General features: G+C 50.4%; 1 protein-coding gene across 3 annotated transcripts in view; it reads right to left on the bottom strand.

The window, feature by feature from the left end:
• The window catches only part of DLG5 (discs large MAGUK scaffold protein 5), a 127,400-nt gene that overhangs the window by 36,724 nt on the left and 66,792 nt on the right, over nt 1–23,884 (bottom strand). For all 3 annotated transcript variants that reach the window (XM_030334944.1, XM_030334948.1, XM_030334946.1), the window contains exons 6-13: nt 13,869–14,128; nt 12,318–12,630; nt 6,943–7,127; nt 5,256–5,381; nt 2,506–2,638; nt 1,950–2,077; nt 1,116–1,291; nt 650–753 (exon numbers count right to left, since the gene is read on the bottom strand). In XM_030334944.1, coding sequence (XP_030190804.1) covers nt 650–753; nt 1,116–1,291; nt 1,950–2,077; nt 2,506–2,638; nt 5,256–5,381; nt 6,943–7,127; nt 12,318–12,630; nt 13,869–14,128 — 1,425 coding nt within the window. The remainder of the gene's footprint in view (nt 1–649; nt 754–1,115; nt 1,292–1,949; nt 2,078–2,505; nt 2,639–5,255; nt 5,382–6,942; nt 7,128–12,317; nt 12,631–13,868; nt 14,129–23,884) is intronic.

The raw sequence follows: 23,884 nt of genomic DNA, 5'->3' as shown, positions 1-23,884 counted from the left end.
CTCCCTCTCTCTTCCCCTCCCCAACTAGTGCTGTTTCTCAGTCTCTCAAAAATAAATAAACGTTAAAAATTAAAAAAAAAAAAAAAAAAAAAAGCAAACAAACACCAGAAATCTTTATCTGTGTATATAGATCTGTAAGAGACATATGGTCTGCTGGGAGCACATCTTGCAAGTGGGGGCAAAGAATATCTCCAGGAGCAGGATTAAAAGGAAAAGAGGGGACTACCACTTTCTACATTTCTATATTGCTTAACTATTTTATGGCACATAAGTCTTACTTTGGTGATAAAAAAAAGTAATGGACATAATGTTTAATAAGATTTTTTTAAAAATCACATGCAGATGATATCTTCTTTAAACTGACCTAAATACAGATTCATGTGCAGAATAAAGGCTACAGAAAAATACATTTAAAATGTTCATAAAGGTTATCTATAGGTGGTAGCAATTAGGATTCTTATTTTCTTCCTAAAGTTTTTATTTCCTGATTTTCTACTATCAATGGAAACACACTATGAGAAAAAAAAAAAAGTTTGTTCCCATTTAATGAACAAGGTTAACATAAAATCTCTGTTCGTTACTTCCTGTTCAATCTCTCAAATCGCATCTACTCTCCATGTGGGGCAGACAGCCCGGCCCTGAGGCTTACCGCCACAATCCTGTCTCCCACGGCGAGGGACCCCTCTTTGGCGGCCGGGCTTCCAGGCATCACGGCAGCAGCATATACTCCATTCTCCAGACAGATGCCGCTGTCTGTGAACCACAGGGCAGACATGGGCAATATCCAGTTAACCCCCACGCCGGTCACAGGGCCCTCTGGTCCTCACACCTTGTCTTCAGGAGGCAACATTCCCTTCAGAAGGGAACATTCGCAGACTGCGACCTGCCCGTCCCAACACCCGGGCCAGGTCAGACCACCCGGAGGCTCAGTGACGTCTGGTCTGGTGAATCAAACACCCAGAGACCGGCAAGACCCAGGACCCGGGTGGCCCCCAGCCAGGGATGCACACGCACTGCATTTAATAGCATCAGTAACTCAGAAACATCCCCTCTGCACAAAAAAGGGGTCTGCCCCGCCATCTGAGGTGCTCTGTGCACTTTGGCAGGCCCACTACCTTTCTGTCCATTCAGGTTGATGTGCAGAGGTGTGACCACCTTCCCGCCCAGGGACTTCCTCCGCCGCACGACCATGTTAATGGCCCCCTCCCCGTTGAGGAGGGCCTTGATGGCCTGCTTCTTGTCCTTGTTGATGAGGTCCACATCGTTGATTCTCAGCAGCCAGTCATTGACCCTGAGGAGGGGCACAGCCAGGTCAGCACCTGCTCAGGCCTTGGGACCAGTGGGCAGGCCCCACCGCTCTAGTCTGAGGAGATGAGTGCCAGAAAGCGGTTGCCCCGCACACACATTCAGACAGATCTCCTCTTCAGCAGGCTCAAATGGCTACACTCATAGATGCTGGGGCCAGGCTGCTTGGGTGCCAATCCTGGCCCTACCACTTACTAGCTGTGTGACCTAGCGCCTCCACACCTCGGTGTCCTCATCTGTAAAATGGGGCCAATAGCAGAGTACAGACCTACCTCACTGGATTTTAAAAATTAATGAATTGATTATACAAAGGGCCTAAACCAGCACTTAGCAAATGGTAGTTTATTCTCGTTGCTATTTCATGGCATGGGCAGGCAACGCACATCCTAAACTCTCACCCATACTGCCTGAGCCTTTTCCTACCTAGAAAAGTGAAGGGCAGCACCTGGGGCCTGTGGAAAGGTCAGACGCAAAGGCCCCCATGAGTCACAGAGTCTCCTTTAAGGGTAATGTTAGCAGTTGAGCCTTAGAGTCCCCCAGACCCTAGGGTGCACTCACTTAACAGCCACCTGACTCCCTGGGTCCCTTGCATTGGGTCAGAGGGCCCTCCTTCCCTCCAGAGCCTGGGCCTCCTCCACTCTTACCGTAAGCGGCCATCAGCAATGCTTCCTTTGTCCACTTTAGTGACAAATATCCCACAGTCCCCCGGCAAACAAGGCTCATTCACACCTTCTGCCATATCGAACCCAAGTGCCTTCAAGTCAATATCCTCCTGTCAAAAGAGCAGTAGCCGCACACTTTTATAAAGCAGTGATTAGAAACATTTCACTCTGAAACCTCAAGCCACTTGCTTCTCTGTGAGGACTGCTCCTTCACCATGTCTGATGGGGCACTCGGACCACAGGATGAAGCCCGGAGCAGCTGCCATGTGCCCCTTCCAGCTACTGCAGACACACATCCCTACAGAAGAGCCCTGCTCTGCCCTCTGCCCTCCATGCACTGTCTCCAGCCGCGGCTGGAGGGGCCACGGACACCAACCTGTCACAACCCAGCTTGGACAAGGGCAGGGAAAGGATGCATGCACCCTGGCAAGAAAAGCCGAAGCCCCAAACTGACAGCCGAGAAATGGGGGAACCCCACAAGGGGGGCATCCTCTCCCACCCCCCGTTCAAAGGGAGTAAAGACATCAGGGCAGCTCACCGTCTCCCTTTCGAACTCCACAATTTCCGTTTCCCACTCCATGGAATCTGTGTCGATGGCCGAGTCGTGGGAGCTGTGCGCCATCAGCTGCCGGAACCGAGCCTCCTTCTCCAGCTGGGATTCCATCTGCTCCCTAGGAACAGAGAGGGCTATGACAATGGTCCCCAGGGAGGCAACACATCCCACCCAAGTCACAGCTCAGAAGGCAGGAAGGCCACTGTGAGAGCCAAAGGAGGTTCCTCTCCCTCTCTCACATTCCATGCCAGCTTCCCAATAAATCTGGAGCCGCACGCCAAGGCTTCTTAGCTATCAAGGCATTTTCATGGAGGTTTATTCAAAAAACAATCAGTCTTCCCAAACTTAACCCAGGGTTTAATGCAATTCCTTGAGAAATGCCAGCAACACTTTTTTGTGGATACAGACAAGATTATTCTAAAACACACAGGGAGAGAAAGGTAAGGAATCAGAATAGCTGAAACAATTCTGAAAATGAAAAATTAAGTGGGAGGAATCACTCTACTCGATTTTAAGACTTTTTTTTATAGCTACAGTAATTGAGACATTGCAGAATTGCAGGAAGATAGACACAGAGATCACTGGGACAGAACGAAGAATCCAGAAACACCCCCACAAAGTATGAGAGGTACTAAAATACTTCAGCAGAAGAAAGCGTTTGACCAGTGATGCTGGAACGCCTGCACACCCATGGCAAAAAAAACTGAGCCCCAATCTACACGTCACATCTTACAGAAAAATTAACTCAAAACGTATCACACATTGAAATGTATAAAATAAAGCTGTAACACGTTTAAAAGGAAAATACAAGAGAAAATCTTTGAGATGAAGCGTTAAGGGTCCTTAGACATCATACACTCAATTAAAAATTAAAAATTGGGGCACCTGAGTGGCTTAGTCAGTTAAGCATCCAACCCTTGATTTCGACTCAGGTCATGATGTCACAGTTCATGAGATTGAGCCCCGAGTCTGGCTCAGCACTGACAGCGTGGAGCCTGCTTGGCCTTTTCTCTTCCCCTCTCTCTCTGCCCCTTTCCTACTCTCTCTCTCTCTCTCTCTCAAAATAAATAAAAACATAACAACAAAATTAAAAAATTAGAAATTAAACATCAGTAAGTTGGATTTGACCAATATACAAACACTTAAGCTCTAAGAAAGACCCAGTTAAGAGATGAAAAAAGACTCAGAAACTTTGTACTATCCCCCAGGAACTTGCACCTGACACCCTTTGTCCTAAAACCCGCACCCAGCCTTTACAGTTCATCGGTACTGCCTACTGGGCTTTGGGGCATACTCATGACCTCCTTCTGGTTCGTTCTCAAATGGACAGGCTTGCAGGTCCACATCTCTGTCTGGGCTGTGCTCTCACTGGCCGGCTCCAGAATGCCACCCAGCCTCAAGGCAGAGCCCCAAAGCCTTCTTCCCTGGACACGACCCCCACTAGCCCTGTGCAGCCTGAAGCTCTGTGTTTAATGCTCACTGCACCTGCTCATCTCTCATCCGCCGGGGCATGTCTGCTGCCTCTGCAGACTGGGGGTCCCTGAGCAGCAGCACCAGTTAGAAAGCTTAACAAAGAGGAGGTGCAAATTCAAACGTGCAGAACAACAAGTGGAATTTGACTCCCTTAGAAGCTCCAGGCAATTCCAGCTCAATTAAAATGCAAAACTTTCTCCCGAGCTCAAGCCCCCAGGGGCCAGGCTTTACCTTAATTTGATTCCATCACTTGCTAGACCCAAGGTGGGTCTCTGGAGAGAGTGCTTCACTTTGCCTCTTAGCCCCTGAGATTTTCTTTAGAGTACTCAAAGCCCAAGAGGTTCTGGGTTTTCATCTAATAACTAAAGCTGGTTGGCTCATGTTAGAGGTTACTGAATGGGGAGGGAGGGAAAGCTGCCACTCCGTGTGAAAGGCGTTGCTCGAGCAAGCGAGGCTTGCACACTCACACTCATGCTCCTCACCACCCTATACCGCTCTATCAGCTGAGCAAGTTTCTCAGAACAGACAGCCACTGCTTCTCAGGACAGCCTCGTTCTACCCTACAGTGACAGCTCCTGGGTTCTGCCAATCTCTCCTTTTAACTTTGATCTTTGTATTTTCAGTCCATTGCTCAGGGTCACCATATCCTGAATCACAGCCCTGGGTGCAGTGCTATAACCGAGGGGAGGCTGCCTGACACCCCAGTCTCTCTCACATGGGCATCCGCACGACACAGGCAGAACGGACTAGTGAATGGTGGTCTGTCTCTCCTGTGTGCTGTGAGCCCCACAGACAGAGACCTGGTCCTCTGTTCAGCTCCCCCAGGGCCTCCCCCAGGGCCTCCCACAGGCCTGGCCCATACACAGCAGGCGCTTGGTAAATCCTAGAGGTGGTGAATGAATGAGGTAGAAAGGGAACAAATGAATGAATGAATGAATGAATGAACGAATGAATGGACAGTACATGCATGCCTGTCCCCAAATGCACTGCCTCTGAACAGAGAGTTTCCTTCCTATGTACCTTTGCACACGGTGTGCAAAGTCTGTCTCCGTGTGCTCACAAAAGGGCTGCCATCTTCTGTGATGGCCTAAGAATGTCTAATCACCTCTCAGCATGGAGGTGGCATTCAGACCCATTCTACAGGCTGACAGAGTAAGGCACAGTGAAGGGACAGACAGCCCTGCCCTGCCCACAGAGGGGCCCCTACACCCCCAGGCAGGTGCCCACCCTGTCCCCCCATGCAGGCACCTGCCCCAACATACTTGAGCTCCTTGAGCTCCCGGCTGACGTCATTCTTCTGTTTGCGAGTGTCATCCAGGCTGCGCAGGGCCTCGGCCAGCTCGCTCACCGCCCGGTCCCGCTCCCGCCTTAGGTTGTCACAGAGCGTCCTGGCAGACAGGGCAGAGGCCAAGGTCACCGTGAGGGCAAGGGGGCAGAGGATTCACGGCCTATCCCCCAGACACCCCAGGTGCCTGCCTTGCCTCCAAATGCACAGGAGTGCTGGAAAATCTGGACGGGAGACCACCCAGGCCAACCCCATCCAGGGACAGAGAAGACGCTGAGGACCAGGAAGGAGACACCTCCGCAGTTATTGGGTAATGGGTTCTGAACATCCATTGCTCTTCCCACTGCTTTGCCCTCAACGTGCCTGGGTGAATGCCCACCCCCAGCCCCAGCTTCAGCCCACCGGGCAGGCCCTGCTATCCCATCACCTACCACATGCCTCATAACTACCCCCATGCAGGCCTTGCTAGAGCTGTCCCCCACCCTGCAACTAGACTGAGCCCCCGACTCGGACAGCAATCATGTCTCCATCGTCTCTGCAGCCCTGTGCAGTCTCTGTGCAGGTGAGTGCAAAGTGCAGGCCTGACAACTCCCCACCAAAGGATGCGTGGCTCCTGGGGCCCCAGCACCACCTCAGCCATTCAGAGAAGGTAGGGATAGGTGACCTGGCAGCCAGGGAGCGCGTGCTCTGGGTCACCTCCAGAACTGCATCCTGTCATAGGATGGCACCTAAGGGCTGGTCCCCATCTCTCCATGGCCCCCAATCCCTCCAATCCTGAACCCTCATCTCCTGAGCAGCCCGGGTAGATGTCAGTCTCTAACCACAGGGATCGTTCACAAACTCTCAATGACCAAATCACCACCAGCACCACCACAGCCCCTCGTGGCTCTACCCCCGCCAAGAATTAAGGTTACGCTCCTGGGCTTCCCTTTCGAGGCCCTTACAGCCTGTCCTCAGGAATCCCATCGGCCACCTCTCCTGGGACTCCCCCATGTCCACGAGCATATCCCTGCCCTGAGCAAACCACACACCTTTGTTCATGTTTTCTCAGGTTGTAACACCCATCCCCCTCCTCCACCTGGAAAACCTCCACTCGAGCTTCAGTTCAAGCTCATGCTTTCTGGGGAGACTCCACACCAGTTCCCCCAGTGCCCTGCAAGCCCCCATCACAGTTCTAACTGTGACCCTGGAATTCACCATTCTAACTGTGTCCCTCCCTTGCTGCCCTGTCCGACAAAGCTGCCGTGGCCCCCACAGCACTGGCCCCTCAAGGGCACCACACCTGTCCGGGAGTCCCAGGGTGTCCTTGTATGAGGGACCCACCATCCTGGCACACAGCAGGTGCCCAAAGAATACCAACTAAAAGAGTGCATTTTTGATATGTCCATTTCATCAGAAGTCCCCTAAGAGAAAACCCTGTCTTTGTGCCACCTCATGGCAGGGGGAGGGTCTCATCCAGTCTCCACGCACATGCAGACATCTAGGTTGCAGCAGACACTTCTAACGCTATGAAGCAAGGCTGGGGCACCACCTCAGGTGAGAAGGGAGGAACGACAGTCACTCCCACCTTACCTGGACATGTGGCAAGTGACTCCGACCATCCCCAGAGACCCAGAGCATGGTGGAGAGATGAGAGCCCGCACCAGCCCAGGGGCTCCCCGTACCGGATGCTGTCCCGTTCCGCCACGATCTTATCCCGCTCCTGGAAGGCCCAGTCCCGCCGGCACTTGGCCACGTCCGCCTCCTGGAGGGCTTCCTTCAGTTCCTGGCACAGAGCCTTGCATTGCTTTCGAAGGATTTCAGCCTCCTTGTTGGCTCTCCCAGCATCCATTGTCACTGTGTCTTTCATCTGGTGGGGTCAAGGGGCAAGCAGACGGGGCAGTTAGTGAGCCTTCGGGTGAGAAGCACCCTCCAGCCGGTGCAGGGGCTGGGCTGAACCCTCAGGAGCTGGATGGAGGGAAACATGGGATCCTAGCCTGAGCCCATCCCAACACCCCCCTGCATGCACCTGCACCCCTGGTGACTCCATGTCCCACAGCCATACTCAAGACGACTAGTGACATTAGGTAGGGTCCAGTCCAAACTCTCCCAGCCCCACAGAGCAGAGCCTGGACCAGAACCCCAGCCCCTGTGCGTTGTGGCCGAGGTCTCAGTGGCGCAGGTGGAATGCCTCCCCTGGAGTGCTTGCTCCAGGCTCCTCCCCCCTGCCACTCGCAAGGCTCACATCGCACATCGTGTGTCTCTCAAGAGCTCTCCTGTCAAAACATAACGACACGAGGACTGACTGCAGTGAAGGGTGTAGATGTCGATCACGATAATTCCCAACCCTCTGTGTCTGCAAGACTGGTTTTTATGCTCCGGCACACGGAGTTATTTTTAAATCTGAACATATACCAGCATCTTTGCTGGTGAAATCCTGCGTCTCTCAGTTTGTTTAAAAAGGCAAAATCTGAAACATTTGCATCTTGACACCTCCTCAAAGCATTACATGCTCTGCTACAGTTTCAAGTCAAATGCCTGGAAGCTCTCATGTAGAAAGCTCCCTCTGCGTCTCTCTAACCCTTAGAAAACACGAGGAAAACGACAAAGGACACAGTGAGCATCTCCTGCAGGAGGAATCCCACTTCAGCTCAAGGACTTTCAGAAGCAAAGTACAAACAGGACACAAGAGGCAGGCACTGATGTCTGTGCCGGGAATCCCCCCCTCTTTGCAGAAAGAATAAAGACGACAAACACAGCAAGAAGGCCTCTGCGGACTCCACGGCTCACCCTCCGCAGAGGAGCCGGATGCGCAGCCCCTGACAGACACGTCCAAAAAGATCCCAAAGGTTCAGACGACAGACGAGGATGAGGAAAGAAAGGAAAGTACACGGAGTCATCTCACAATCACCCCTCCTCTCTCGAGTACAGACCCAGGAGAAGCTGGAAAAAAGTCTGCACAGAAAGTACACCTTAACCCAGAGTGACACGGTGGTTGGTATGCTCGTGCTCAGACCTCACATTTCCCAACATCAGTTCAAAGCACTTCGGTTTTGATTTTCCCCACTTTCATGCAGTGTTGGGAGTCTGTCTAGTTTGCCATTTTTTTGAAAACTGATTACTGCTATTAAAGATGTCAAGAATTTATTATAAATAGTAGGTTTAACGATAACACTTAAATTAACACTTTACTCGGTGTTTTATATGTTAGTAGTTTGATATAAGAAGTGTGTTTCCATATGGTGTCACGGAAAGGTCTTTGCACTCTGGCCTGAGGTGACACACTGGAGGCCAGCCCCGGGTGTTAGGCAGCTCCCACCCTCTCCCCCAATTGTTCATCTCCAAAATGAATTCGCTCCCCAAACACCGTGTCCATGTGAGAAACACAAGAAGCACAAGACTTGGTTTTACTGAGAGGGGAGAAGAACAAGGAGTATTTTAAAAGCACAATAGAGCTGGGAGCTGAGGTCCCTTCATCCGGTCCCCGGATAATTCGGATGAGGGTGCTCAGGGCCCAGGAAGTGACTGGTCCCGGGTCCCACCCATCAGCCAGGAGCTGAACTCCATCCCAGGTCTCCCATGGCCACTCCAGGGCTTCCTGCTCTGCACCGTGCTGTGCCTGCCAGGCCAGGTCTTACTCTGCCACAGCACCCCCAACACGTACCTCCTGTCCGCCCTGGGGGAGCATGGGGCCACAGGCTCAGGAAGAGAGGGACTGGCTTTCACGAGACACTCACTGGGGCCAGGCACGAAGCCAACAAGAAAGACCCAGCAGAGGCTCACCAGGGTCCAGGGAGAGGGCAATGTTCCCCGAGCGGGCAGCCCGCCCCGAGCACACTGGTCTCTTCTATTTGGGCAACATGTGACAGCCTCTAAGTTCCTGGAACGCCCTCCCGCTCCCCTGCTTGTCCTCCCTGTCCAACAGTACTTCCTCCCCCCGTCACACACGGCTCCCACTCTGTCCCCCCGCACCGAGCTCAGCTCCACAATACTGCAAGTCAGAGGTACAGCAGGAAGGCAGGGACACGGGAAGCCACTGCCAGCCTGAGTGACCAAGCTGGCCTTTCTATGGGACAGGAGCTCTGCCAGAGAGGCTGGTCTTGGGACATAACTTGTCATCTAGAAGAACCTCTGTGATAGGCAGCAGTGCCCCACAGCTTCCCAGTGGCAAGGACCAGCTGCCCCAGGCAGTTCCTTCCCATGCTGAGGGCAGCGAGCCTTCACGGGACCTGGTCAGCCAGCGGCCAGAGGCTGGGGCAGCAGCCCTAGACAGGGAGGCCCTTGTGGACACGGCCGTTCAGGGAGGGGGAAGCTGCAGAGAGGGCAGCATCCAGAGCCAGGCAAAGACCCTAACAGGCCCCCCAAAGCCCTCTTTTCACCACAAAATGCACTCCAGAGAAGAGGGTAGAACGGCAGGGGTGGGGTGAGGTGAGCGAGGAAAGAGGGTCAGTGAAGAGGGAGGAACAAAGAGAAAGGAACAGTGTAGAGAACACACAGTCTGTCAGAAAGAAAAGGAACCCCCTCCTCGGCTGAGCACAATGAAGACAGTTCCGAGATTAGCCTGGCTAGAAGGCCGACCTTGGCTGACCCTGCCAGGAGGCGGCTGCTGGACAGAGACGGGGTCAATCCCAAGGGGCCTCATCAGACCATGGGGGAGATAAGACCCTCCCAACGGCACCTCAAGGCCAGGACCGCCAAGGCCACAGACCCGGCCTCCTCTGGCCAGGTGGGGAGTGGTCTTGTCTGAGAAGCCAAACAAACTGGAGAAGGAGCGGAGCGTTTCAGCTCTGGGAGCTGCCGGGGCGGGAGCAGAGCTTCTCCTGTCCGGCCCGCTGACTCGGAACAGTGCCTAGAAAAGATTCTTGCCTCAGCTGACAGGCAGACTTGGCATCCAGCCAATGCCCCCTGCGAAGGCCCAGAAACTGGGCTCCAGGCCGAAGGGCACGCTGAGTGCTGGGAGCAAGGGGGGGACGGCAGACCGCCACCAGCTGCTGGCACTGCGGGAAACTGGGAGCTCTATCACACCCCTACAAGAGCACCATTAACCTCCAGAACCTTGAAAACCCCTCGAGGGGGCTGCTGTCCTACCACCTTCCACGCCTTTTACACATTCTCCTGGACCTTTTCGTTCAGTGACTGACTAGTCACTTCCAAAGTTTCCTTCTTCATCGTTTTGTCCTCCTTCTTTAATATCCACATTTCCCCCAACAGTTAAGCTCTCAGATACCAGAATGAAAAAGCGAAGGGATGGTTTCTCTGGCACAATGCCCAAGTCCTAATATGTTATCTGTGCTTATTAAAAATTCCTTCATCATGGTCTTGTAAAAATTTCATCAAAGTAGATATTCCTTTTCATGAGGCTTTCGTCCTCACGGACTGGAGAAGTCTCAGCAACCCCCCCCCACCCCCCTTATACCAAATCGCTCCCATCTGGCCCACTTTTGCCTACAGAAACAACTTCATAGTGCTCACCCTAGTCCCAAGAGGCAGTAAGATCCAGACAGGCATAATAATCATCTTAACAATAAAGTAAACACTCAAATCATTCCTACTTTACGGGGCACCATTCTAAGTGTGTTTTCCACATGCATCCATTGGACTGTCACAGCTACCCTGTGAGGCACTGCTATTGTCTCTATTTTGTAGATGAGGAAACTGAGGCCCAGAGAGGTAGGAGGTCCCATGACTGAGGAGCGCCCCTCTCCAAGCACAGGGCCCTGTCCCTTGCATTCCCACAGCCCCTCGCACCGCCTGGGCATAAGGAGGCATCACTGTCCGCAGAGACCCTCACAGGCCTTGGCCCACCCCTCAGGCATCAGCCCTGCCTCATGCTCAGTCTGGAGGGTGCTGGGTACACTAATCTAATGCATGCTGCCCCTGCCTACTTGCCCGACGTTTAACACCTTGCTTTTCTCTTCTCACAGACCAGTCTTAAAGACTGCATTCTAACAGAGCTGCAGAGCAAGTAGAATGGAGAGGCAGGAATGGAGAACTATTTCGATGGGATAAAAGTCTGCTGTGATCAATTTCAGCGGCTCTAAGCAGATCAACCAACAGGATGGGAAGGGAATCTCAAATAGGAGGAGTCCACCAGTCCACACAAGCCCCAGAAGCGCACACATGAACCTGAGGGAAAAATGTGTTAGCAACAAGGCCGAGGTGGCTCAGGTAGGAAGGATGTAGAGACTCCTTGCAGATCACTCTGGAGTCAAGCTTTCTGGCTCAGTTCTGACGCTACTCAACCCCGAGCCGCTGAACCTGGAGGCCATGTGCCCCAGGGAGCAAGGCTTTAGAAGGGCCTTGTGCTCAGCCTACTATCACATCTTCCCAGCCGGAGTCCAGATGATCCCTTTAAATTTTTTTTTTTTTTTCAACGTTTATTTATTTTTGGGACAGAGAGAGACAGAGCATGAACGGGGGAGGGGCAGAGAGAGAAGGAGACACAGAATCGGAAACAGGCTCCAGGCTCTAAGCCATCAGCCCAGAGCCTGACGCGGGGCTCGAACTCACAGACCGCGAGATCGTGACCTGGCTGAAGTCGGACGCTTAACCGACTGCGCCACCCAGGCGCCCCCAGATGATCCCTTTAAAGAGCAGACTCCTCAGATGTAGAGGGGAAAAAAACCCTTGAGGGTGCTCTCCTGAATTCACAAGGCCAAAGGTATGGATGGCTTTAAGCCCTTGTCCTTGGGATCCTGCTTCTCAGTGAGCAAATCTTTGAGACACACACTGACCGTCAACACAAGGCTGATCTACAATCACTTAACCAAGGGTTTGGGTGTGAGAGTGCCTGTGAGCGGAGCCCACGCTTGTCTGTGCATGTCCTGCGACTTTCTTGCTACGCTCTAAGCTCCAAGGCCCGGACCACAACCGGACTTCCCTTTGCATGCTCTGCGGCACGCTAGAGCCGGGCCCCAAGTGTGAGCTCAGCAGCTACCCAGGCCGCATTCGATAACTCAGCCAGCACGCAGACCAAACAGGAGGAGGCTACCAGTGCGGATGCCGTGGCCCCCATCGCCCTGCCTTCCCCGAGGCGGGAGGCCAGCCGCCCCACACCCACCTGTCTCAGTGCCTCCATCTCCTCACTGGCCGCCTTCTTCTCGGACGTGCTGCTCTTGAGCTTGGACTCGGCCAGCTCCACCTCGGTCTGCAGCTTGTCGAGCTCAGAAATGACCTGGTCACGCTCGCTCATGATGAGCTTGTACTCGCTGTACACGGCATCCCGCTCCTCCTTGTACTTCTCCGACTCCTTTGCCATTTTTAACTGCATGGTCCTCAGCTCGGTCATCTCCGACTGCAACAGCTCCATTTCCCACTGCAGGTCCTTGTTCTGGGCTGTGGCCTTGTTCAGCTCGTGGTGGATGGCCTCAAACCTGGGGGAGAGAGGCAGCTGGGACGCGGGGGGCGGGGACCTGCCCAGGCCGTGCCGCCGTACTGGACAGTCAAGCATGAAGTTTCGAGTGAGGTCATCCGCACCTCCGACAGAGGAAAGTCACGGAGTGCCGGTGCCCCCGGACCTGGAATTTTTCTCAGCCTTTACAAATACCAGAAGTTGATCTGAGGACTTCATGCCCTCTGCTCTACTAGAAATAACAGTGTATTTCTTCCACAGTCAAGCCACGTTATTTTTAAAAAATAAAAACAAAACGATGCTAGAATCGCAGCATATGAGAGGTAAATGTGGACTTAATGATCATTTAGTCCGACCACCTCATTTTTCAGATACAGATGATAAGGCCTGGGTGTGGGTGACTGGGGTGAGAACACAGCTCAGTCCTTCTGGCCAGGAGGCACCTTCCACACAGGCAACCCTGCAAATCAGAGCCTGCAGCTCTATAGAAGCATTTGTGAATGCATGTTCTTTAGAATGCCAATCCTTCATGAAGCGCCATCAAAAAAAAAAAGTGTGTTCTCTGATGGCCTTACATTGGGAAACACTGTGTCCCCCTCCTGGAGAGACTAGTACAGAGTATCAGAGTGAAGGCTCTGAGAAGTCCCGCAGACTTCTGTCTAAGTATAACCTGGCAACTGTATAAGTATAACCTGTCTAAATATAACCTGGCAACTCCTAATCCCTTTTACATCCAGAGAACAGCATGCATAGGACACCAGTGAACCCTCCAGAGAACTGGCGTTCTGCAGGAATGTACCTTACGAAACAGTGTTTGAGGGCAAGGGTCACTTCCCTACAGATTTTATACCTTTAAAAAAGTGAAATTTTAGAAGAAACAATGCCTAGGATGAATAAATCTCCTATGCTGGGCGGGTAGATGACACAGAAGGGAAAGGCTTATGAGGAGATATAAGAAACGAGGTGATCAGAACACATCAGAGCTGTTCAGACGGGAGGAAAAAGTGCAATTCCCAAGCCACACTGAGTGCCAACAAAACATTTCCAAAATATTCCAAAAAAATTTTTTTCAAATGAAAAGGCACAGTCACTTGTGCCTTCCCTTTTTTTTTTTTTTTTTTTTTTATTCCTTGGGAACGGCTGAGAGCCTTACAGCTAACAATAAGCCCACAAAGGAGAGCGGTCCCAAGGCAGAGAAGACCCACTTGGCCCTCTGGCCGTTCTCTGCACACAGGAGACGGGCGGACGGGCGGCTCTTACCTCCTCAGGGAGAGGGCACACTGGTGCTGCAGCTGGATGGCTGTGTCCCTCTGCTGAGTCAGCATCTCCGTCTGCTTCAGCAGACGCTGGTTCTCCTCCTCCAGCTGTTCCAGGCGGCTCAGGTCGGAGTTGTGGATGGCAACTTTCTCGCTGTACCTCTTCCGCAGGGCATCATAGTCCTTCTTGACCACCTCCAGCTTGTCCATGGCCGTGTCGTACAGTTTATTGAGAATTTCTGACGACCCGTTGTGCTTCAACACCTGGGGACCAGAGAGGCACACTTACCAAGGACCTGAGGACAGGAGGAAGGGCGGGCTCACCACTGTCCTCCGTCCGGGGGTATTACTGCTGACAAACGAGGGGAGGCCACACCTTCTGGCCTTTGGGAGGCTCGAGATGTGATTCCACAGGCCTCTCAATCACACTGGCCAATTCACTCACTCACAAATATTTCCGAAGAGGGAGAAAGGAGTTACTGTTGCAGCCCCGAGACGTCTATCCTTAGAAAGACCTGCTTACAAGCTGACCCTTGGCTGGCAGCTGGGAACTTGAATGGCAAGCAGTCCCCTACACTCACGTAAAACGTTCCTCAAGGCGATAAGAGGGGCTCCCCGTGCCTGGACTGGACAGAGCGTGGCTTAGGCTGAGCACATGTTTTCTCCAGGGAGTCCAGAATTTCAGTACATGCTCGGCAGAGGGTGCCTGTACGGCCAGACCCCACCAAAACCCTGGGGCAGGGAGTAGGTCACAATTCAATGATAGAAGAATTAAGGGTGTCCCATGTGACTCCGCAGGGGAGGACTCTCAGAACTCGCAAAGTCCTCTGGACTTTGTCCCACGCACCTCTTTGTTGATTTTGCTTTGGATCCTTTCACCGAAATAAACTTTTAGCCCTGGGTGTGATTATATGCTGAGTCTTATACATCCTCCTAGCAAATCACCAAACCTGGGGGGAGATGTTGAGGACCCCCAGTACAAGTACCTAACATATCCTAGATGCCGGTGATGCTGGACAGGTCATGTAAAGACTGTGACCTAGGGACCTTTTATCCTCATGGACAGAAACAAACACACAGAGACAAGTAGAGAGGTAGAGAGAGTTATTATTATAAAAATAATAACTAAAATAACTTCAGATCATAATCAGGGCTACTAAGAAAATATAGAGGGGCTAAGGCTTAAGGAGGCCTCTCTAAGAAGGTGACTTCTGAGCTTGGATGCAAATGAAGAGCAGCAGCTAGAGCACACAGAGGTGAACAAGTGCAAAGGCCCTGAGGCAGGGACCACCACACATGGTCTAGGCACAAAGAGAAGAGAAGGGCAGGGCTCCAGTCAGAGCCCCACAAACAAGGCTGAAGTGAAAAGAGGCTGCAGAAGTGGGCACAGCTCCAAAGCTCACAGCAAGCAAAAACTGTACCCTGAGCGAGATGGGAACCATGCAAGGCTTGTAAGCAAGAGGATGGTCTACTCTGAATTACAGGTACTGAAGTTCACTCGAGGTGCTGCTCTAAAGAGTAAACAGCAAGATGAGTTCATTAGTTGCCAGGGGCCTTCTGACTTCTGCTAAGCACGACAGGGGATCTGAGCCCTTGGGTGGGTCACTCCACATCTCTGGATTCCAGTTTCCTTACTCCTCCAATGATAGGACTCAACCAGAAAAGCTCGCTTAACTCTTCCAACTGCAACACACCAGGTGTCATCTGCTTATTCAGCATGGACCCAGGGTTATCAGATTTTCGCAGCACCAAGAACCAGAAGAAGCTAGGATACCGAACACTCCCTTGGAAGGGAATGTCCACTCTCAATAAACATGATAAATGAGAGCCAGAAGTCAGAATCCCAGAGACAAGGAAAGTGAGTCTGTTCCCCTAAGATGTAAGCCCTAGCTCCCAGGATCACAGACATCAGAGAGGAAGGGCACCCCACAAATCTGCCCATTCGGGGCGGTTACTCTTGTTGCTCCCTTTTTTCCTAGTTGGCTTTCTTTTTTTCTTCTTCAAGCAAAACTCTTCCCTGCAAAGGAAATCTCACGAGGCAAGGACACTGAAATACAAACTCATTTTTAAAAACCAGTAATAGGGGCGCCTGGGTAGCTCAGTCGGTTAAGCCTCTGACTTCGGCTCAGGTCATGATCTCTCAGTTCGTGAGTTCAAGACCCACGTCGGGCTCTGTGCTGACAGCTCGGAGCCTGGAACCTGCTTCGGATTCTCTGTCTCCCTCTCTCTCTGACCCTCCCCCATTCATGCTCTGTCTCTGTCTCAAAAATAAATAAACGTTAAAAAAAAAAAAATTGGGATGGTGCCTGGGTGGCTCAGTCAGTTGAGCATCTGACTTTAGCTCAGGTCATGATCTCACAGCTCGTGAGCTCAAGCCCCGTGCTGGGCTCTGTGCTGACAGCTCGGAGCCTGGAGCCTGCTTCAGATTCTGTGTCTCCCTCTCTCTCTGCCCCTCCCCCACTCACTTGCATGCACTCTCTCTCTCTCTGTCTCTGTCTCTCTCTCTCTCTCAAAAATAAATAAACATTAAAAAAATTAAAATTAGATTAAATTAAAAAGCAATAATAGGTTCTTTGGCAGTTAAAATCCTTTTAATTTTAATGTTTATTTATTTTAGAGAGAGAGAGAGAGAAAAAAAAACAGCATGAGTCTTTTTTTTGTGAAAAAAACAGAGTATCTTCCAAACATACAGAAAAGCAGAGCACCTAATATAACACCATTTTAAAGTACTCACCACCCAGCTCTAATCCTGCTATCTTGTCACATGTCTCGAACTGTTCTCCCAAGAAATAAAGCATTATGGGTGTTGCTAAAGTCCCCACCACATTCTTCCTCTATCCAGCACCCCCCCTTCCCCTCCTGAATCAATCACTCCCCTAAATTTGCTGCCACCCATCTCCATGCACAATACTTTATTCATTCTCCCTATTATTCATAAAAATCTCTTATGGTATCATACCATGTGTTCTCCTTTTTATTCAATGTTGCTTTTGAGATGCGGTCAAGCAACGCAAGTAGGATTTCACTACATGAACACATCTGCGTTCTTTGCCTGTTTGTTGGAAGTTTACATGGCCACCATAACAGTCTTCACCATTTTCTTACATTTTTAAGTGTCCATTTCAGTAGTGTTACGTATATCCATACCGTTGTGTGACCCACCTCCACAACTTTTTCATCTTGCAAAACTGAAACTCAATCCCCATTAAACAACAGCCCCCCCATCCCCCTCTCCCCTCAGCCCCAGGAGCCTCCCTTCTGTATTCTCTCTCTCTGAATTGGACAACTCTAAGCACCTCATACAAATGGAATCATGCAGTATTTCTCTTTTTGTGATGGATTGACTTCCTTTAGCAGAATGCCTTCAGGGTTCATCCATGCCATAGTATGTGACAGAGATTCCTTCCTTTTTAAAGGTGGATAATATTCCAGGGTAGATATTTACTACATTTTGTTTATCTATTCATTTGTCAAAAACACTTGGGTTGTCTCTACCTCTTGGCTATTGGGAAAGTTAGATTTTTTTATAGTATTGCTAATTTCATAGACAAGTAAGAGCTCTTTTAACTCCCATCCCCAAATGACTGGAAAGACAGAGCAATTCTCCTTATGACTCCTGCTTACTGACTACACACATCTTCTCGTCTATGAACTGCCTGTCTGTATCTTTGATTTTCCTTCTTCCCTCCTTCCCAACCCACCCCTCTCTCTCCTCTTCTTGTAGGACTTATTTTGAAATTCCAGACACTAATCCTTTCCCTGTTATATTTATTACAAAATCTTCTCCCAGTATATGGCTTATGTCATACCACAGTTTCCCATTTTGATACAGTAAAATCTATCAATCATTTCCTCTATGGTTTGGGCTTTGGTTGTTTTATTGAAGAAGCTCCTTCCTACCTTGAGATCACAAAGATACTCTCCTATTATTTTTATCTAAAAAGTTTTAGTTTTACTTTTCACATTTAAATCTTTCAACTACATGGAATATTTTTTTTTCTGCACATTGTGAGATGGAGATATAACATTATTCTTTTCGATAAGCCACCAAATAAGAACTGAGCCCCTGAGTCCAGGACAAACTGAGGATACCAGAAGGTATCCAGGTGCAGGCAGTGAGGCCTGGAGGACACCAAGCACATCACCCAATGCGGTGCCCACAAGTGAGGGGTGAGAAAAATGTCCCACAAGGACTCATACCCACACAGGCCCAGGACACAAAGAGAGAAAGGAAGAGTTCTGACTTCTGCGTCAATCAGTGCCTCCACCAGTGACTGGAAAAGGTCCAGCTTTTAGACTGGAGTGTCCCGACTTGTGGACAGTACCTCAAACATTCCAATTAAAAATAACTTCAAATGTGGCACAAGAACAGACACTCAGATCAATGGAACAGAATAGAGAACCCAGAAATGGAACCACAAATGTATGGAAATAATCTTTGACAAAGCAGAAAAGAATATTCAATGGAATAAAGACAGTCTCTTCAGCAAGTGGTGCTGGGAAAACTGGACAGCGACATGCAGAAGAATGAACCTGGACCACTTTCTTACACCATACACAAAAATAAACTCAAAATGGATGAAAGACCTCAATGTAAGACAGGAAGCCATCAAAATCCTCGAGGAGAAAGCAGGCAAAAACCTCTCTGATCTTGGCCACAGCAACTTCTTACTCAACATGTCTCCAGAGGCAAGGGAAACAAAAGCAAAAATGAACTACTGGGACCTCATCAAAATAAGAAGCTTCTGCACAGTGAAGGAAACAATCAGCGAAACTAAAAGGCAACTGACAGAATGGGAGAAGATATTTGCAAACGACATACCAGATAAAGGGTTAGTATCCAAATCTATAAAGTACTTATCAAACTCAACACCCAAAAAACAAATAATCCAGTGAAGAAAAGGGCAAAAGACATGCATAGACACTACTCCAAAGAGGACATCCAGATGGCCAACTGACACATGAAAAAATGCTCAACATCACTCATCATCAGGGAAACACAAATCAAAACCACCATGAGATACCACCTCACACCTGTCAGAACGGCTAACATGAACAACGCAGGCAACAACAGATGTTGGCGAGGATGCAGAGAAAGAGGGTCTCTTTTGCATTGTTGGTGGCAATGCAAGCTGGTGCAGCCACTCTGGAAAACAGTATGGAGGTTCCTCAAAAAACTAAAAATAGAACTACCCTACGACCCAGCAATTACACTACTAGGCATTTATCTAAGGGATACAGGTGTGCTGTTTCGAAGGGACACGTGCACCCCGATGTTTATAGCAGTACTATCAACAACAGCCAAAGTATGGAAAGAGCCCAAATGTCCATCGATGGATGAATGGATAAACAGGATATGGTATATATGTGTGTGTGTGTGTGTGTGTGTGTGTGTGTGTGTGTGTGTATGTATATATATACACACATACATACAATGGAGTATTACTCGGAAATCAAAAAAAATGAGATCTTGCCATTTGCAACAACGTGGATGGAACTAGAGGGTATTATGCTAAGCGAAATTAGTCAGAGAAAGACGAAAATCAAATGACTTCACTCATATGAGGACTTTAAGAGACAAAACAGATGAACATAAGGGAAGGGAAACAAAAATCATATAAAAACAGGGAGCGGGACAAAACAGAAGAGACTCAGAAATATGGAGACCAAACAGAGGGTTGCTGGAGGGGTTGTGGGAGGGGGGATGGGCTAAATGGGTAAGGGGCACTAAGGAATCCACTCCTGAAATCATTACCTCACTACATGCTAATTTGGATGTAAATTTTTAAAAATAAAAAATAAAGTTAAAAAAAAATCACTTCAAACATTTTACTCTCGCAACATCCCCTCAGCCAGGTGAGAACCCCACTGGCTCCAAAAGCATCCGGTGGCTTCTGCAGAACAAAGGCACTGCTGCCATTCCTGGGCTTTCCCACAAGGTGGCAGCCCTGGGCAGACCAGCAGCATGCTCTCCTCAGCTGCCTCGTCCTCCAAGCCTCCTCAAGAAAGCAGCTAGTTCTAAAGGCAGCCTTGGCACAGCACAAAGACCTCGTTTGGGGCCATGGTATCTTCACGGGTCCGCAACAGAATCTGGAGTCGACACTGTGGCTTGGCCTTTCTTCCTTGGGCAATAGCCCCCAAATGCCTTAACCATAAGGAGCTTGGATGAGAGCCTGTGTGACAGTCCAATGCAGTGAACCGGCTGCCAGGATGGGTCACAAGTTCCCAGAGAGACGGCGTCAGTCAGGGAAAATCCCGAGCAGATCCCGGAATCCTTTCTGATGCTCACTCCCAGCCTGAGCTGAGTGGTGGGATCCAGGCTGTGTTGTTTCAGCCGCGGCCCAGCACCACAGGTGACCACTGTGCAAGACCAGATCTTGCTTATTATGAGCTGAAATCCACCTTCCTCGACTTCTACCCTCTCATTCTCGTTCTAGCCCTAAGTCATGTAGAATAATTCCTTTCCCGACAGACAGCATCCACTCAAAGAGGCTCGCAGGCCCCCAAATACTTCTCAACTTTCCTCTACAAACAAGGTTCAGAATCATGCCTGGGGGAATGTGATCAAAAGCCTCTGAAGAAGTTTGGAAAAATCATGGCCACAGTTAACTCCAGAGAATTTGAAAAGCCATCCTATCTATTAGTGTAGAATTTTTCCTTTTTATAATCAGAAGACTATGGTCTTATTAGATAGATATCTTGACCTACGTACACGCCTGCACACACAGTGCTTAGCTTCCCAGCAAGGCTAATGCAATTCCCAGTGAGAGAGAATACTTAAATTCAGTCCAGCATTCTAAGATGAGACGGGCAGGAATGTTCTCGTCTCAGGCAGGCGACTCTCCCAGCCCTCGAGGACCAGGGAAGAAGTGGCCCAGGGGAGGGGCAAAGCCAGGATCTGGTTCCATCCACACAGCAGGACCAGGCCGCTGGGCTGCACGCCACAGGGAGGCCGATGAGAGAACTGCCCTCATCTCTACACTGGTCAGGAACACTAGTTTTGCTGGGCTTCTGTGAGGCCTGCCCATCAGAAACTAAGAAATACCCCTTTCTCGGGATATCTGAGAAAACAAGTCAACTTTCAGGAGTCACCTAAAGCTGCGGTGGGGGGAGTGACTTCACTGTTGTCTGTAGTTTTTCTTTTCTAACCAAAGAGCACGTGTCACCGCAGTAAAGAAAGCAGACACTGCTCCCCCAGCCAAGGCTTGGCAACCTCTGCCCAGGATCTCTTGGGCAACCAAGAAGAATCCAGATGGCGCATTCTGACTGCGGCACCTGGAGATGGGCCGGCCAGGCTGCAAGCCTCCCCCGACACACAGGCATGTGGACACACGCACGCGCACAGGGAAAGTGGGAGAGCCCGTGCCGCCCCTCCCCGCCAGGCCTGCCTCATTTCCTCGGAGATAAATCATGCAGAGGGCTGGGGAGCCCCACAAATCCCTCAAGCAAACACGCAAGTCAAACAGCACCATTTACCCCGCAAGGGCCTCTTCAAGTTAACAAGGCGTGGGAGGAGCCAGGCAACAAAACCAGCCTTGTCCAGCGAGGTCAACCTTTGCCCTCGGGCCCTGTGGGGAGGAAACCTGTGGCCACCCCCGTGTCCCTTGCTCCCCCACTTCCTCAGCTGCTGGCCTACCCAAGAATGAGCTTCGCCTCAGTCCTGGTGAAGGTGAGGCAGCCCAGGCTGAGGACAGCAGGTGGTCCTGGCAGTTCAGAGATGTCCCCTCACCCCCACCCCCACGGCAGCCAGCCTCCTTTCCTGATGGGGTCCCAAGGTGGCACTTGCCAAGGGACCCCAGTCCAGCTGGCCAGAAGTGGGGAAACCTACTGACCGTTGTAATAAACTGCCCCTCCACCCCCTGCAAGGGTCACAGCTGTAGGAAAGGACAAGAGAACAAGACATGGGCTGGAGGGGTCAGGGAGAAAACCTTCCCATGTCATCTGCGGGAAGAACAGGAAAGGGGAGGAAGGGAAAGAATAATCTCAGTCCGGGTGTTTGTTCAAGCTGTAAAAGTCCTCAGGAAAGTCAGAGAACGGGAGGCAATGAAACTTTATGCCTCATGAGGGCAGACATTTTTTTTACGACAAGGCGGCAACTGGAGTCTTGTTTTCAAGATATAATTCGTATGCTGCACAATTCACCCTTTAAAGTGCACAAGTCAGCGGAGTTGGTGTATTCACAAGGTCGTAAACCCACAAGGTTGTGTAGTGACGACCGCGACGTAATTCCAGAACACCGTCATCCCCTCAAAAGGAAACCCGTGCCCGTTAGCACTCACCTCCCTCCTCCCAATCCTCTGGCCCAGACAACTCCTCGTCTACGATCAGTCCCTGTGGGGTCCCCTGTTCCGGACATTTCATATAAATGAAATCATACACCATGTGGTCTTTCTGTGACTGGCTTCTTTCACTTAGCGCCACGTTTTCAAGGTTCATCCGTAGAGCAGTAGGCATCAGCACGTCATTCATTCTTATGCCGAATGACATTCCACTGTAGAGAATACACTGTGTTTTATTTACCCGTCCATCAGTCGGTGGGCATCCGGACTGTTTCCACTTCTTGGCTGTTCCGAACGATGCCGCTATGGACATTCCCATTACCGGTTTTTGTGTCAACATGTGTTTTCAATTCTCTCGGGTATACACCTCGAGGTGGAACTGCTGGGTCACACGGGAACTGTACGTTTAACACCTTGAGGAGCTGCCAAGCTGACGGCAAAAGTGGCCCCTTTTACATCCTGCCCAGCAGTGTGTGGGGGCGTGGCCACTACTCCACAGCCTCCACGAGAGGAGACTGCAGTCCAGCACTGATGGGACCAGAATAAAAGCGACGATAGCAAGCATCCATGGAGCGCTTCACACACGCAGGTACAGTGCCACTGCTTTATATGCAACATCTAACCTCCAGGACAGACGACCACAGGAGATGAGGTCTGCCTCCCTGAACAAGTCCCCCTCTGCCACTTTCTGGAAAGACCATGGGGCTTCCCCTTAGGCTAAGATGGAGCCAGCAACACATCTGGAATGAGAAATCGCTCACAGAAAAATAAAATCCAAGCCAAACCCAAGGTGAAAGGCTAACTGAGCCAAATTTAAACCAGGGTGGGAAAATGTCCACAAATAAGTGAGCAAGGAGACAGTGGGGTAAAGGTAAAGGCAGGGAGGGACGGCCTGCCCTCAGACTGGGGCGGCCAGCACTCCCAGCCCCCGGGCAGAGAAGGCACACCAAACCCCCCTCATCCAGGGCTATCATCCCTGCCTCTTGCTGTGGTTTCACACTGCCATAAGAGGGAGTTAGCAAAAACAGAAAGGGAGGCAAGTAGAATGAACCTAGGACATTGTTGTATTGGACTATAACTGGGAGTGTGAGATTTTCAAGATATATATTACATATTGAATATAAGGGGGGGGGGAGAGTCATGGAAATGGAGATGTAATTGGGGGGGGGTGGTGATGGAGTACTCAGATATTCCCTACTCTGGCCACTGAGAGGACTTGGGAGCAGTGATACCCAGTAGTATCACTATACTACTATCACTATACCCAGTAGCTACATGCAGACCCAACATTCAGACCTTGCTTCTAAGTGCCATCTTCTATTAAAAGGAATGAGGACTCCTTGGAGAAATGGTTGATTCCCAAGGCAGGGGCAGGAAATAAAATGAGCCTGGGACATTTTCTTGTGCCAAAGAACAAAAAAGTGCTCAAAGAGTGGGAAGGACCTGACAAAAAGACAGAGAAGCAGTCCTGAAGAGGCTCCCACTGGCCACAATGAATCCCAACCCACCGAATAAAACAGGGAATCAGGAGTGCACACAGAGAGAGACAGGCAGGCAGGCAGGCAGGCAGGCGAGGGGAAAACAAGTAACTCTGCAGTGAAGCCCGGAGAGCACACCTTCATTTAGTGATCAAAGGAAACATCACTGGTAATGGCTCCTATACAGCCAAGTCCCAGTCTCTAAGACACAGGGAGAAGGTGGCAGTGTCCCTTCTATGGCAGTCCCAAGATGCACAAATGGA

The sequence above is a fragment of the Lynx canadensis genome, chromosome D2, assembly GCF_007474595.2.
Source record: "Lynx canadensis isolate LIC74 chromosome D2, mLynCan4.pri.v2, whole genome shotgun sequence".
Lineage (NCBI taxonomy): Eukaryota > Metazoa > Chordata > Mammalia > Carnivora > Felidae > Lynx > Lynx canadensis.
This window is presented reverse-complemented; position numbering and strand designations above follow the sequence as displayed.